This window comes from Macadamia integrifolia, chromosome 10, assembly GCF_013358625.1.
Source record: "Macadamia integrifolia cultivar HAES 741 chromosome 10, SCU_Mint_v3, whole genome shotgun sequence".
In the NCBI taxonomy this organism is placed as follows: domain Eukaryota; kingdom Viridiplantae; phylum Streptophyta; class Magnoliopsida; order Proteales; family Proteaceae; genus Macadamia; species Macadamia integrifolia.
The window spans coordinates 19,879,854-19,896,103 of record NC_056566.1 but is presented as its reverse complement, the minus strand read 5'-3'; the positions used below and the strand labels follow the sequence as shown (position 1 = coordinate 19,896,103).

The following is a 16,250-nucleotide window of genomic DNA, read 5'->3' as shown; positions in this document are numbered from 1 at the left end:
GACCAGGCTGATCTATAAACAGTCAGTCCCGATTAGTTTAGTCGAATCGGGCCACGAATTGACACCCCTGATACTAAGTTTGTGCCAAAATTTGGGCAGGTTACCCTCTTGGTCTACACCCAAATAATTTAGATGTGTCCTCATCTATCGAGCTGGTGCATTATATCTATTTTGACCCTATTCTCCCCCATGATGATAAAAGTTGGATTTTTTGCATGATCTCAATTGTTGTCTATTTCATTTGGTCCCATCGTAATGCTGTTGTAGTAAATCATATGAATCCAAATCCCATGTCGATTATTCTGCTCATTAATCGTTGGTTGCATAATTTGGATTTATTTCCTGTCACTAAAAATGGTATTATTTTTCCATCCCTCACAGATAATTCAGCATCCATCTTGATCAAGGACATCTCTCTACCTTTTTTGCCATAGTGTATTTTAGTATGTATTGGATTTACTAACTTTTTGAGGCCCTCTTTTGGTTGTGTGGTGTTCTCTTTCATGGTCGTTTTCAGGTTGTTTACTAAGGGACTTCCAAATCAACCTCTCTAGATGATATAGAAGTTGATGGAATTCTCTATGGGCTACGAATGGCGACCATAACGAATTGGACTATAACTGAAGTATGGTTTTCATTAACGAATTTACTTCAGCTTATTCCGATGCCACCTCATGCAACTTGGCCTTACTATAGCTTTGGGTTTTTTTAGGAAATCTATGATCGGTATGGACATACTAAGTTTGTGTATAAACATACAGATTCCAATGTTCCTATGCAATACTTGAAGGATATGAACATATCTGGGACCTTGGTATGGGATGATAATGGTTCCTCGTTGGAGGTCTTATTTGTTTATTCTTAAAAAAATAATAATAATAAATAAATAAATAAATAAATCATTGGTCGTATCTTATTCCTAACTACTAACCTACTTGGTACCCTTATATCAATAAATGGGGTAGGAGCATCAAACGAGCCCGGATCAGGTACTCGTACGAGAATGATTCTCTTACTGTATTTGATCCACACTTGGATTCCACTTAATCTCTCTCCTCTTTTAATTGAATTTTATTTTTAGTGGAGTCCAAGTGTGAATCAAACACCGTACAATAATGATTATCGTACAAGGATCTGATCCGCACTCGGATCAAAACTTCAACCATTCTTGGACTTTTGAATAACTAGTCGCATACATCCACCCCCCCTAAAAAGAAATACAAAAAAAAAAAAAAAAAAAAAAAAACTTGATCCCAATATAAAATACAAATGTAATACCAAACACATGAGAGGGTATGCCATTCAACTTGAGTCTAAAGTTCGACACTTTGACCGACCTAAGATACCATTTGACAACGTTTCGTTTCTGCATTTTCTTGTTCCAAAAAATGGAAAAACAACATAAAAAACATTTGATAGAGTTGTTCTGTTTCACTTGTTTCTAGAAACATAAACATAAACCTAAATTTAAATTTATTTATAATTCTATAAACGACTTTGACGAAACAAGTCTGTCGTTTCTAGAAACGAATTTGAGAGAGAGAGAAAAAAAAGAGGCTATTATGTCCAATAAATCTCTCAACTATTTAAACCTAAAAAGAGGCAACCGAACCCTCTCTCCCTTTTGGGCATCCAATAATACTTTTGAGGTTTTGAATGACATTATGTCTGCAAAAAAATGTTTCGATAAACAAATTTATCAAATACAAAAAAAATCATTTTTGTTTCAAAAAACATGAAAAACTGTTTCTGCTATTTTTAGACATAGAACACAAAAAACATTATCAAACGGTGCCTAAATGTTCAACACAATTAATGTATTATGATATTTTTCAATTTACTATCTTTATAAATAAAAGATTTACAATTTATAAAAAAACATATCTTCTGATTCCCCCCCCCCCCCCGAGCTGTTGTACTCACGAATTACAACTCTAGAACAAGAATTGAATTCAATCCAATTATTGTCATGACAAATATATAAACAAAAAGGTTACTAATGAGATCACTAACTCCTATCTCTAACAATTACGGACCTAAATCTTTTTGAATCTCATATCTAAGTTGATTGGAGTCATTGGAATGCGATTATTTGCAATAATAAACGTTTTGATAGTTTTTTTTTTTTTTAACTTCAGTGTTATACGAAACACAAAAGAATCTAAAATCAGGAGAATTCTAGAAGGAACTAATGCAAGAAGCAAGGCGAATACGTCTCACATCCATCACATTTCAATCTGATTACTAAGAAACTCAAAAAACGTGGCGTGGAATTTATTTATTCTCGTAACAAAAATTATTTACTCTCTGTGGAATCTCAAATATTTGGCTACAGAATGTAATAATTTATTTTCCAGAAAAAACAGTGTGGTATGATGGTGTCCTTTGCCCCATCACCTTTTTTGGGTAACGAAAGCTAATGACAGACTATGTACCCATGATATGTGACTATGTGTTGTCTTAATTGTAGTTTTCTCTTTTAATAATAATAATAATAAAATTAAAAATCGTAAGATCCGTAACTCGCAGTTGCGATTTTAGTTATTTTTGGTACTGGGTTAACCGTTAACCGCTAAATTAAGGATGGTGGTAGACCCGGTTTTAATCGGCGCATGGGCAAACCGTTCGGAAAGTTTGTGTTCGTTAATTCGTTAGAAATTCCTTTATTCCCAGTCCCGAAGGAACTGGGATAAAAATCCTCTGTTGTTCCCCATCTTTGTTTTTCCATATTTTGCTAGGTGCAGAGCGCGACACGTGGACAATCCATCACCAACGGTCAAGATTAAAAAAGTTGGTTGAGGGTTATTCATCCGGTTTACAAGTGTGGATGACTCGAATCGGGTTGGATCTTGATTCAGAAAGGATGTGTGGAAGCTTTGAGCTTGCGATAGTGGGAGAAGGAGTTGGAGCAAGAGAAAAGGCAGGGGGAGGCGGAGGAGGAGGTGGAGATGGGGTCAGTGGTGGTGATGGTGGTGGTGGTTGTGTTGAACGGAAAGAGACTGAAGGATTTCGGAGGAGAACAGCTGGGGTTTGGGCGGAAACAGAGAGGGGTTCTCCGGCGGCGAAGTCGGAAAGAGCGGAGCCAGTGAGGCGAAGGGAGCGGAGGTAGTCGGAATGAGAGGCGGCGAGGTGGGAGAAGGAGTTGGAGAAGGAGAAAAGGCAGGGCGAGGCGGAGGAGGAGGTGGAGATGGGGTCAGTGGTGGTGATGGTGGTGGTGGTTGTGTTGAACGGAAAGAGACTGTTGTCCAGCCGGCTCAGTGGTGGCATCGTTCTCGGCCAAAGGGCCAAACCCGGAGTCACCGGAGATACTGAAACCAGACGTGATAGCAGGGTTGGGATTCTGATTTGGGTTCTCTAGCTCCATTTTTCCCCTTCTCTCTTTCTTTCTTTTTTCATGAAGATGTTGCAATGTTAGGGATGCCGGTCGTGGTGCCGACGGCTAGGAGCGGTAGATCCGCTGCCCAGAAATCCCATGCTTTTTTCTTTCTTTTTTTTAAATGCAGCCCAGGTGGAAAGGGAGGATTGAGGAGGGAGAGTGAGTGAGATAGAGGAAGGAAAGGCTCTGGGTAACAGAGGGTGAAGAAGAAGAAGAAGAAGAAGAAGAAGAAGAAGAAGAAGACAGAGGGTGAAGAAGAAGAAGAAGAAGAGTGAAGAAGAAGAGAGGAGGAAACGGGTTGGGTTGGAATCTCGGTCTGGTCGTGGTGCCAACGGCTAGGAGCGGTAGATCCGCTGCCCAGAAATCCCATGCTTTTTTCTTTTCTTTTTTTAAATGCAGCCCAGATGGAAAGGGAGGATTGAGGAGGGAGAGTGAGTGAGATAGAGGAAGGAAAGGCTCTGGGTAACAGAGGGTGAAGAAGAAGAGTGAAGAAGAAGAGAGGAGCAAACGGGTTGGGTTGGAATCTCGGTCTGGTTCACAACAAAAAAACCCGGTTTGGTAACCTCAACCAACCCTCTTAATCCTGACCGTTGGTGATGCACCATCCACGTGTCGCACTCTGCACCTAGCAAAACATGGAACAACAGACGATTAGGACAATAGAGGATTTTTATCCAAGGAACTGTGACTTGCTTTTTTGTTTTTCTTTTTGGGGTATAAAATGGAATGGACTGTGACTTCGGTTTTAATCAAATTTTTCACAGTCCCGAAAGGAACGGGCGAATTCCTTCACTTCTCTGCCATAAGTCCTAACTCAATCTTCTTCCCTTTCCATTTTCAGGAAAATAATGCTTTAAGGATATCGAACGATGATCCATAGATTCAAACTTCTTGTATTACTGTTGCTCCTTTCGATTCCATGCTTTAATGGGGAATCGTCAAGGTGTCTTATGGTTTACAAGGAAGGTGGTGCTCCGGCGGTTTTCCAGTCTCCAAAATGCCCTCGTTGGATTCTATCGACTGACGGATTTCGAAGACGGAAGGTGAATTGTGAGTCCGCCATGCTTCAGGGAAGGAGGAGGAGTCAGGAGGATCGTACTTTATGCGCTCTCGACCTGCAGATCCCATTTCCCGGTAAGTCCCTATCCCTTGTCTATTCCTGGGAGGACTGAGGATTATTAGGGTTCTTTTTCTCTCTCCCCGGTTGAATTTAGTGCAATAGGGTTTAAGGCGCATATTTGAATAATTGAATGCTAGTTGAGAATCACGATTTCATAATATTTTCAGGCGGTTAAAAAATCAGACCTCTCCCCTTCACCACCCCCCACACCCCAAAAACCAAAAAAAAAAAAAAAAAGGGAGGGCGCAGTTTGAGTCGACTTGTTGAATTCATTTAGGTTCCGATTGTTTAAACATTGACCTTTTACAATACTGGACAACTTGTGCAAACTATTGAACTTGTACATGGTGGTCAAGATTAAAAAGAGTTTGCAATTAATAATGCTTAATCAATGATATTGAAGGCTATGGCTACTCAAGAATTTATTTTTTGGGGGTGGGTGCAGGATAGGAATAGTTTTTCTTCCAGTTGCTGGGCCTTTTACTCTTTGACTTTTCGTTTCTTGTCTAATGCATAGCAAGTCTAGAGTTTCTGTTATTCTTTTTTATGGTTGTTGATGGCAATAGGGCAAGTCAATTGTAATTATGATATTTTTTTTTTTTGTTATTAAATGAATATCCTCTTTTTTATTCAAGTAAGTTCAACTGTTTAGTCTATGGCCTGCCATAAGCCCGATGTGGGATTTGGGTCCAACTTCATGAAGGACGCTGTCCCAAAAGTTGTTTAGGTTATGCCTGCTGAAGACAGCCATATTATGGTTGTCTGTTTAAACTTGATAGTGGGACATATTTATTTATGAGAAAAAAAGTGACAAGTTGCCCTGCCACCGCATGCACAGTCACAAGCTTTTCAATGGAGTGTATTCATAGAATCCTGCTCTTGGATCAAACATGTAAGATGTTAAGTATAACTTCGTCTTATCTGATTCCCCACCATCCCAAAGGGAGAATATATATAAATAAGCTAAAAATAAGCAAAACTCATGAGAGAGGGATAGAAAGCAAGGAAAAAAAAAAAAATCCAGCCATTTCTGTTGAGATACAGCCAAACAGGTTCTCCCTCTCCCCCCCCCTCCCTCCCTTTTGCTTCCTTGTGTCGAATGGAGGAGTCTGCTAGACTTATTTTCCTAAATTATAGAACAAGGATTTCTTGTAACTTATGAGGTTTGTTGTGGAGCAGGTAGAACAGGTCTTCAGGATGTTACAGTTGGAATCGTGGCAGTTTTTGATGGTCATAATGGTTTCGAAGCGAGTGAGATGGCTTCAAAACTTCTGCTCGAGTATTTTACCCTTCACATTTACTTTCTTCTTGATGGCATATATTCTTCTGTATTAAAGAAGTCCATGGGAAGGTTGCTGCATGAGGGGGAGCTGGCTGTGGACTTTCACGTACTTAACTGGGATCGAGATCTTGGAAGGTGTGTCCTCTTTGTGTTCTATTTATGCTTATGACTAGATGTGGACCAATGTTTGCAAAGCCTGGTTCTATCTGTTTAACTTGTCCCAGGATCTGACCAACTAGTCACCAAATTTGCTGATCAAACCCAACTGGTTCATTTGTCTTTTCTCTTCAAGTTGTATTCATGTGCTTTGACTGAGCGGTTTCCAGATGGGTTGGATAGTCTTGTTAACTGGTTGAACTGGATTAAATGGGACCCGTTTCCTCAAATGGGTAGAGAGATGGGATGGGTTTTAGAAGCTTTTGAATAAAGGAATGAATACCTCAGAGAAAAAAAATTGGATTTTAGGCACTAGAAAACTTGAGGTCCATCATGTTTGAAGATTCATTTTTTCTCAATCAAAGGAGGACTATTCAAATTCACTCTGTAATTCTTGTTTTCAATGCAATGAGCCAACCCTTTGTTTGAAATTGACTAATGCCTCTTGTTTGTTATTTATCAAACATGTAATTTCTGCCATTGTTTGTACTTTGTGTTTAAATGATTTTCACTTGTTTCATCTCATCCAAGTACATTATACATATGCATGTTTGTATGTGCTAAAACTATTTTCTTCTTGCACAGAATGAGCACGGACATGTATCATGCTTTGTTTCTCATTGTACTCAAAATTGCTGTTTTGTTTGATATTGATGCTTTTGTCCACACCTGAATGTATACTTTTAGTTACGAACTGAAAGGGTTTGGCTGTAGGTTGGTATTGTAGGTTAGAGTTATGGGATTTTGTTGACTAGGGTGGCATTGGATAATTAGGGTTATGATGTTGGGAAATGAGTCCATTCATCAGATTGGGGCTTAACAGAACCTAATATTAGAAATAATGAAAATAATAGAAGCAACAGAAGAGGGACAAATCAGATTTATTACTGGGACCGGTTAAGAAATCTATGCCAGTGCTTGTGAAAAATTAAACAGATGCTACAGGGTTTGGGCCTGGAGATTGATGGGCTGGAAGACCTCACTAAACAAGTGTCTAAAATAGGGTTTACTAAGAGGTCTAAACTCTAAAGTATAAATGGAGTATGAACATCCAGCTTTTCTTACACCCAACTAGCAAAATTACAGAGTCAAACAAGAGCCAAGAATTAAAAAATAAGACCCCAGTATCCAAAATAAGAAACAATATACCGATACCAGGAAAAATTATAGAACTGAAATTGCTAAAATACCCCATTTGCCGAAAGGAGAAATTATATAAAACTAAAACCACCAATAAGATATACAAGTTACACTGGCCTCTGCCTGAATTTCGGCATCCTTTTCAACTGAGTTTTGGTCCATTGGACCCAAATGTGATTTCATCTGGGCCTGAACTAATTGTGACCCTTCATGACTAATGCTTGGATTGGATCAAGTTGACCTTCACCTTTTTATGATTTCACCATTTTTTGTGGATGACATAATCGTTAGTTCAGTTCAGGTCCACTGACTTTTGATTGATTTATCATTTTTCAGATCTGATTGATTTGATTTATGATATTTGAAATATTAATCTTTGTAATGTAGCTCATAAAGTTCTTACAGGTCCAAGTGGGTGCTGCCTGAGATTTTTGATAGAACATTTCACATGGAAATCTTGAAGGAGTCATTGTTGAGGGCTATCCATGACATTGATTCAACATTTTCCAAGGCAGGGGTTATTTTCATTTATAGTTTCTTTCACCATTTCTACCATTGCCATTCTATTTACTTCAATTTTGGTGCATTAAATGCATGTAGGAAGCTCTCAGAAATAATCTTAAGTCGGGATCTACAGCCACCATTGTTCTTATAGTAGATGGACAAGTTTTGGCTGCCAATGTTGGAGATTCAAAGGCTTTCCTATGCTCCGAAGAAATTCAGTCTTCTCAAGAAGCTAGAGGTTTGAATTTTTGGCTAAAGATTCAGTGCTTGTTAATTCAATATGTGTGCTGATCCATGTTTTCCCATAGTATTAAATATAATTGTGGAATTTCACTGATCCAAGTTGTCCAAACACCAAACACCTATATGATCCAAGTAAATAAATTAACGTGGTTCTGATGTCTAAGATCAGTACCAACACATCAGGGTCAAATACAGAGTAGAAAATTCCAGAATCAAGAGAATTGAATAAATTAAAATCAGATATTCAGGCCGGAAGATCCTTCTAGTTGAGTGGTCCTCTATATGCCTAGAATAGTTGCTGAAACTTCCAGCCAGATCCAAGAGTTGGATTTGCTTATATGGACAATTCCTTGTATGACTAGGAAAGCTCATATTTGACCAGTCAACAGATCTTTTGGATCATCAGATTCCAGATTTAATACTCTCAACCTCAGATATATCTTTGCTACTGATATCAAGTTCAACAGAATATCAAAACTCAGTTCTTGACGACCACCAAAATAGAATTGAATATGATTCTGTTCCAGGGTGTACTCCACAGCTTGCTGTACTCTTGAAAGAAGTTAATAATGAAGAATATAGAAGAAGAGAGTGTGACCCAGATTCCCACTGCAAGGTTGGATTGGATTCACCTCCAATCAGTTACCTTGATTCACCACAAGGAAAGCACTGTTTCCTCACAGCAGCAAGACAATAATATGTTGAACGCAGAAGACGTGGGCTGCAGTGGTGCCCTTCAACTTTATTTATAAAAGGTAATTGAAGAGTTACGATGCAACTTAACAACTAATAAAATAAACAAATAAAATCAAAGTAGAAAAGCTTAGGTTGAATTCACCTTCTGGGTAGTATTTTCTAACATGAATTCAAAAAATGATAAGATTAGAGAGTTCTATTGGATAGTAGCTCTTCTACTACTAGTAACTGTAAAAGGAGAGAAATTGGGATAGAGTTCTATTAGTTAGAAACTCGACCACTACAAGTAACTTTAAAAGATAAATAAAAAGACAACCAACCAGCTGCTGGAACTCAGTTTAGGATTGTCACTGCTGGAACTGAGTTAACTCGCCGAGTTAGTGAGTTTGACTGAGATGTTTTGACTTCAACTTCTTATGCTGCTAGGTCTTCAATTTTGCATCATAAATGAAAATAATCAAACTGAAGAAGTTTATCATTTGAATTTCTTGTATCTGACTATCTGTTGAAGATACTTTGTGCGCAATGAAGTGCATGCTGGCAACCTTTCTTCAGGATAAGGTGAACCTTCTTCAGGAAAATTTCTACAACAGTTAGTCGGCACTTTGCCAACTCACTGCATTTCCACATTTAGTTCCTTTCTTTTCCCTGAATTATCTTATTAGGCTTTTGTTGTGCTTTCTTGCCTTTTAGTGTCTACTGATAGCATTGCCGAAGGTAGATCCTCAAGGAAAGTTGCTTTTATTCTGTTGATTTGCTCCTTGCTGATGGCAATGTAATGCAAAATCGATCTCAAACCAGTAGCTATCCATCTGAAGATCGTTTGCAACAAGGATCGAATGTATAGGGGCAAACAAAAACAGAATTTATTACATAACACACATAAAACAGAATTTATATCCTTCTTTGAGGTTACATAGGTAGGCCAACAAAAGGAAAAGAAAAGATGGGAAGATTGGGGTAGATAGTCTTTCTCAGGCTCCGGTCTCTCACCCACGGCATCTCACTGCTTCACTACATCTCACAGTCACTATCTCTCACAGCTTCAAGCCAAAGCTCTTTTTTTTTTTTTGGGTGAATAAATAATCGATTACCAAGCGAAAAAGAAAAAGAAAATCTTACAACCCCTAAAAAAAGGGGGGGTGGGGGAGAAAGCAAAACCAACTTAGATACTAGTACTATTCTTGATGGTGGAGCTGGGAAGCTCTAAGGAGTTCACAATATGACAGTTTCTAGGGGAGGAATTACAAGTGGAAGTTATCCAAGAGATTTTGGCTTTGACATCAAAGAAGATGGAGCCTCAAATCTTACTAAGAGGGCGAGAGTTGGGAGGTCTATTTCATATGATTTATTTCCATCTAGATATGGTTTATTCCCTCAATATCACAAATAGTCTTTCCCTGAAAACATATCCATCCAAATCCACTCTTTGTGAAAAGGAAGAATTCTCTTGTTGATTGGCTAACATTTGTCAAGGATCCTTTTCTAGATGGATGAAGAAATGGTGCATGCAAAGAAGAGGTGCTTTATAGTCTCCATCTCATTGACACAAAGGATACACATTGGGCCAGCTGGAATGCCTTTCTGAATCATGAAATATTGCGTGGGCAAGGAGTTAGTTAAAACTCTCCAAGCCGTGAAACTCTGATGGGGGATGTGATGCTTGAACCATATGAGACGGTGCCATGGAGAGGCCGGGTAATGCAGGAGTAGATTACAAGTAAACTACCCCAACAGTTTATAACCCCAAACAAGACAAATAGGATCATGAAACAAAGAAACAAGACCTTTAAATAAACCCCCATGGATACAATACCAATACAGGAGCAAAACCAGGCCAAAACCCAACCCGATAGGAAAGAGAAAGACCTGCAATATGGCTGGACAAAGAGAGGTGCGGCAAGGTCTGTAGGGCTTCAATTGAGCTGTAAATTTGGTCGATTGTAGGGCCTAGGGAGGGTACAAAATCCCCAAGTTTTAAGAACTTTTGACGGCTGGTTGTAAAGTTATGAACTTTCTTGATTTTCTGACCTATGAGGGAAAAGTTGACAGAATTCTGCAAAACAGCAACTGGACAATTTGGACAGCTTCATGAGGAGGACTGAGTAGCCCTACAATGACTTCTAATAACCCTTAACAGTAGCTCTTTGATCAGATTCATAATAGAGGAGAAGAGAGAGATCGCAGACTTCAAGAATGGGGAATTCTTGGCTATCGATTATGGCTTTGAAGACTTGGACAGATCTGGATTCTTCTTATACTAAACAACTAATAATAGTAAACAATTTGCAGAAATGTAAAGGAATAACAAGGGGAATGTGGGAGAGGAGTGGCTATCTCGGCCCGGGCTTCTCACCCACCATTATCCTGACTGTTTAAGCAATTGACTGCAATCATTCATTATTCAAATTAGAGAATTGAGAGTACATATACTCCTCTATATATAGAGGGCTGAATAGCAATCATAACCTAACTAGGAGATAGTCTTCAAGTAGGACTAGACAATACCTAATAGGAGTTAGACTCCAAATAGAACTAGGACCAGAACTCTAACATGGAGTAGGACTAGAACTCCAACATGGAATAGGTAACTAACTATTCATTCACTAATAGGGAAACCTAAACTGACTCAAACTGAAATAACAAAAGAAATAAACTCAAAACAGTACTCTAACTAGACTAATGATTTAAATCCCTTTTTCCTACTTTCTACCCATATTTTAGGCCCATTAAAGTGACCCATTATAAAGAAAACCCATGGGATCAAAGGCCCAATACATACATAACCCAACCCAAGGCTTATTTGCAATAAAATAAGCCTATTAAGTGACTTATCTGCATCATTGGGCCATGAGTTGTGACAAACACCCAAGCTGCCTTGGTAGAGAAGAGCTTAGAAGAGGAAGGCATCCAGAGAAGAATGTCTTGTCTTTGCTGGTGGGATATTGGAATGACTGTCAAAGAGTTCTATATATCTGCAAAATGAATGGGCCGGGGGAGACCAGTTGCCTAAAGAAAGAATATCAGTCACAAGGGCAAACTTGGATAGGCCTGAGTTATAAATACTTCTGACACTTGTAGTGTGATAAAGGATTCCCTTGGGGTGCCAAGGGTCAAGCCAAAGGAAAGTATTGGCCCCATTGCCTATCTGGGAAGAGATGGCTGAGGATATAGAGGGGCTGGTAGCAATGATTTTACTCCACACCCATGAAGCATCTACCGGAATTTTTATAGTCTAAAAAGAATCCAATCTAAGGGGATTTGGATAAACCCATTCTACCCATATACCATAGCTATTAAGGCGTTGCCAAGGCGGCTTAAAGGGTCTAAGGCAGTAGGGCGCCTAAGAGACAACACATATGGTCGCCTTATGTGGTAAGGCGCTATAAGACGATGCCTTATACGCCTTATGATGCCTTTTACCCAAGGCGGTCGCCTTACGTGCATTTTAGAATTTATAATTTTTTAAACTAATTCAGATAGATTCCAAATATCAATTTGTGATTGGCAAGTGTATGGCCTTAAACTAATTTAAACTAATCTGTTCTTTTTTTCTTCTTATGTTCTTCACTCTTCTTCAACCTACAGTGATGGCTTTGTACCTGTCTTTTTTTTTCTTCTTCTTTCTTCTCCCTTCTTTCTTCTTATGTTTTGCATACGGTACCCTTTTTTTTTTTTTGTTCTTCTTCTTTCTTCTTCATTTTCTTCTGTCATTCTTGTGGTTTTGTTTTTAATTCAATCTACTGTTTTGGTTTGATTCTTAATATTAGTGAAGAGTGAAGACCTAAGGCTACTGTTAAGAGCCAATTACAGCATAAATATGAGGCTACTGATTTGTTTTTTGAAAATATATTATTGTCTACCATGTTCTTTGGAAAACCAGATTGGATGACTATACTTATAGCCTTATATGTAGCTCTTTATTACTTCCTAGTGCCTTCCATTTATTTAGAAAACCAGATTGGCTTATATATTATTGCATTGATATGAAGTATGAACCCTTAATCTTTATTTAGCATATGAGTAGTAGGATTCAGTTAGGATTTGAGTAAAATAGAATGGTTGTATAAAAAATAACATAGACACACTTTATTCAATAAGGCGACGCCTTATGCCCTATCGCCAAAGTGCTCCGAAAGACCCTCAAACGCCTCGGTCGCCTCACCGCCTTAATAACCTTGCCATATACTCTTTTTTTTAGAGATGATCTTCCAAGCCAACTTGATGATACCAGTCAAATTAACATTCTTGATCCTTCTCAAACCAAGCCCCCTTTAGTTTTAGGAAGACAAACAGCGGCCCAACTGATGGGGTGAAGAAATCTGGTACCATCGCTTCCCTTCCACAAGAAAGAGGCAAAAATGGACTCCAGCTTGGAAATGATGGATTTCGACAAACCATAGATACCATACCAATAAACGTAAGAAGCTTGGAGAACGGATTTAATGAGCTCAAGACGACCCACAAAGGATTAAAGCTTTCTTTTCCAGAGCTGGAGGCGCTTCCTAATATGGTCAAGCATAGGAGTACAGTGATGGCAAGAGAGCCTGGCTGGAATAAGAGGGAGCCTAAAGATACTTCATTGGAAGATGCCCAATGCAGAAACCAATTTGCTAGCAGGGAGGCTTTGATAGATTCAGAGATCACAGCCAAGAAGACGAGATTTTTCCGGATTGATATGGAGCCTAGACATTGTAGCAAATTGAGACAGGCATAGCATGATGTTTTCTAGAGAAGGATCAGCTCTGGAGAAGATCATCAAGTCGTCAGCAGAAGCAAGGTGAGTAAGCTTAGTAGCCTTGCACTTAGGGATGATAGGTGTAGATCTGTGGCCACTTGTAGACTTCTCGATAGAGCTTCCATGGCAAGACAAAAGATGTAGGGAGAGAGAGGGCATCCCTGCCTGATACCCACTGAAGAAGATAAGTAGCCAGCCAGACTTCCATTCGCCGAGGCTGAGAATTGAGGGGAAGCTATGCAACGATATATGCACTTAGTGAAAACTGGAGGAAACCCCATGCTGTTAAAAACCAAGACAATGTAGTCCCATCTCAGAGAGTCAAAAGCCTTTTGGATGTCAATCTTCATAAGGGCAGCGGAAAAGTGGGATTTTCTATCAAACCCTTTAACAATTTCATGGCAAAGGAGAATGTTATCCCCAATGCTTCTCCCAAGGATGAAGGCTGATTGGTTGTTGCTAACAAGGGAGTCAACCACGAGCTTGATTCTATTAACAAGGATTTTAGCTATAAATTTATAGAGGAGATTGCATAAAGAAATAGGCATGAAATCCTTCGTCTTGTCAGCTCCCTCTTTTTTCAGGATGAGGCAAAGAAAGGTGTGACTAATCTATTTGATTTGGCTAGGGCTAAAGAAGAAGCTCTGCTTTGATAATATCCCCTTTGATGAAATCCTAAGAAGATGAAAAGAAACCCATGCTAAAGTTGTCAGCACCTGGAGCTTTGCTTGCCTTGTGGGAGAGGATAGTAGAAGTGATCTCGTCCTCAGTGGGGATAGCCATAAGAAGACTGGATAAGTTACCAGGAATGAACTTGTTCAAGAGGCCAACTGGGATGAAGGGGGAAGGAGCTGGATCCATCCTAAAACCGGTTCTTGAAGAAGTCAATTGCCACACCTTTTATCTCATCCACTTTGTGAACCTGATAGCCCTCTGGGGTAGTCAATATGATGATAGAGTTTAGATTATTTCTAGCTTTCACCGATCTATGAAAATAAGTAGTGTTTAAATCCCCAAGCTCTAACCAGTTGATCCTGGATTTCTATCTCATGAAACTCTCTTCTTGAGCAAGGAGGGTAGGGAGGTTTGCCGCCTCAAGCTTCTCTTCATTAGCCAAAGAGAGATTGAGATGATCGGACTGTAGCTGTATCTGGATGGAGGAGAGCTTGTTCCTGCAATCACTAACTTGAAAAGAAATATTCCCAAAGGAGTTAGTATTCAAGGCCTTGAGGGAAATTTTGACATTCTTTAACCTCTAGCCAAGGCAATAAGGGGGTGGAGAAGGCTTGGACAGGCTTTAACCAGGCTTTCTTAACTATGGTGGGGTAGTTAAGGTCATAGTTGTTCAGGCGTCCTGGGGCCTAGGCAACCATCGCCTTATTGTACTGTATGTTGCCTTATATTTTTTGCCCTTATTTATGCCAAATACCATTTAAGTAAATATTTCATTTACTTAAGATATTATTCATAAATATAAAATACCCCATATTTGAATCCAATAAAAAATAGTTTAAAAATCAAATTCCAAAAGGATAAAAAGTCAACCCCCCGGTCCAAGAACAAAAATTGGATTTTTGGTTGTAGGGCGATTTTCAACTTTTCAATGCTGAAGTTTTTCTCAATTTTGAAAATTTTAGAATTCTTATCATGGTAGAACATTACTAAAATCCAAAAGTCCGGTAAAATAATCTTTCTTTTTTATATCAATAAAATTATTTCCATTTAGGCGATTTAACAACATTCACACACTTTAAAATAAGTTTGATCGGAACATAACTTTGTCATAACAAATCAGATTTAAGTAATCTTAGACTTGTTGGAAAGCTAGTTTTGTGTTATACCTAATACAAAAAGTCTCATATAAAAATAAGATCATTTGACCAATAAAACTTATTGTAGAAGAGCATTTCTTTAAATGTCAATAAGTCATGTTGTTTTTTATGACTTGATGTGAGTGTGACTATGTTGATTTTTATGACTTGATGTTGGTTAATGTTGATTGTTTTTTATGTCATAGAGTATATATTATAATATACAAAATAACTCTAGAAAATAAAGGAAATAAAAAATAACACATGGGCGACTTGATCGCTATGGCAACGCGATAATGGGTGATTCACCACCAAATCGATTAGCCACCCCTCCACCGCCTTGGGTCGCCATGATGCCGTGACAACTATGGTCAGGGTGGGATGTCCACATATCAAAAAATTTAAAGGGTTTAAGACCAAAAGAGGTGTAGAGAGGGAGATGGGGCTATGGTCTGAGATGTCAGGGGCTTCAAAAGTTACATGGGAGGAGGGGAAAGTAGTGAGCCAAGCTTCATTTACCAGGACTCTGTTTAACTTGCAAGCAATGCGGGCCTGGCCGGATCTTTTGTTATTCCAAGAGAATTTTATTCCAGACCATCTAAGGTCATCAACAACAATATCATCAATGCATGAATTTAAAGACTCCACGTTTATACTACTCAGAGGGCCCCCTCCCTGCTTCTCATGGGTGAATCTGATCACATTAAAGTCACCACAAATCCCCCAGGGGAGATATCCAATCTGGTTAGCTATATGCCTGAGGTCATTCCAAAGGTTGTCCTTGTCAGCCAATCTGTTAGAGGCATATATAGAAGTGAGAAAAAGGTGGAGCTGCATGCTATATCAGAAACACAGCCAACAACTTGGACTTTCAACACCAACATTTACTAACTTAGAATTTCAACAACAATACTTACCTAACTTGGACATTTGATAAAGCAAACTAATCCATTTTCAAACAAAGACAGCTACTCTTCTTTCAACAATGGCTGCTATAAGTCTTCCAATTTCCAGAACTTTTCCTTGTTCATATGGATCTACATCACAATGCTATAGGTGGGGTGTCAAATCTGTTGGTCATTTCGTCTGGGTATGTGATGTAGATCTTCCTGCATTAGTATGCCCATACATTAATCCTGTACATCTTTTAATACATTCTTTTGCTGACCATTATTAGGAAAAAA

The 16,250-nt window shown here is 38.8% G+C and overlaps 1 protein-coding gene across 12 annotated transcripts in view; it reads left to right on the top strand.

Annotated features, from left to right (window-relative positions):
- The first annotated feature begins 4,083 nt into the window (after nt 1–4,083).
- LOC122092049 (probable protein phosphatase 2C 51) overlaps nt 4,084–16,250 on the top strand; it is a 66,676-nt gene continuing 54,509 nt past the window's right edge. For 5 of the 12 annotated variants that reach the window (XM_042662347.1, XM_042662346.1, XM_042662353.1 and 2 more), the window contains exons 1-4: nt 4,085–4,510; nt 5,676–5,913; nt 7,471–7,585; nt 7,675–7,816. In XM_042662347.1, the coding sequence (XP_042518281.1) occupies nt 4,246–4,510; nt 5,676–5,913; nt 7,471–7,585; nt 7,675–7,816 (760 nt within the window). In that variant the 5' untranslated portion in view covers nt 4,085–4,245. Of the gene's footprint in view, nt 4,511–5,675; nt 5,914–7,470; nt 7,586–7,674; nt 7,817–16,250 lie in introns of all 12 variants that reach the window. The other 7 variants (XM_042662354.1, XM_042662355.1, XM_042662345.1 and 4 more) reach the window with 5 other exon arrangements.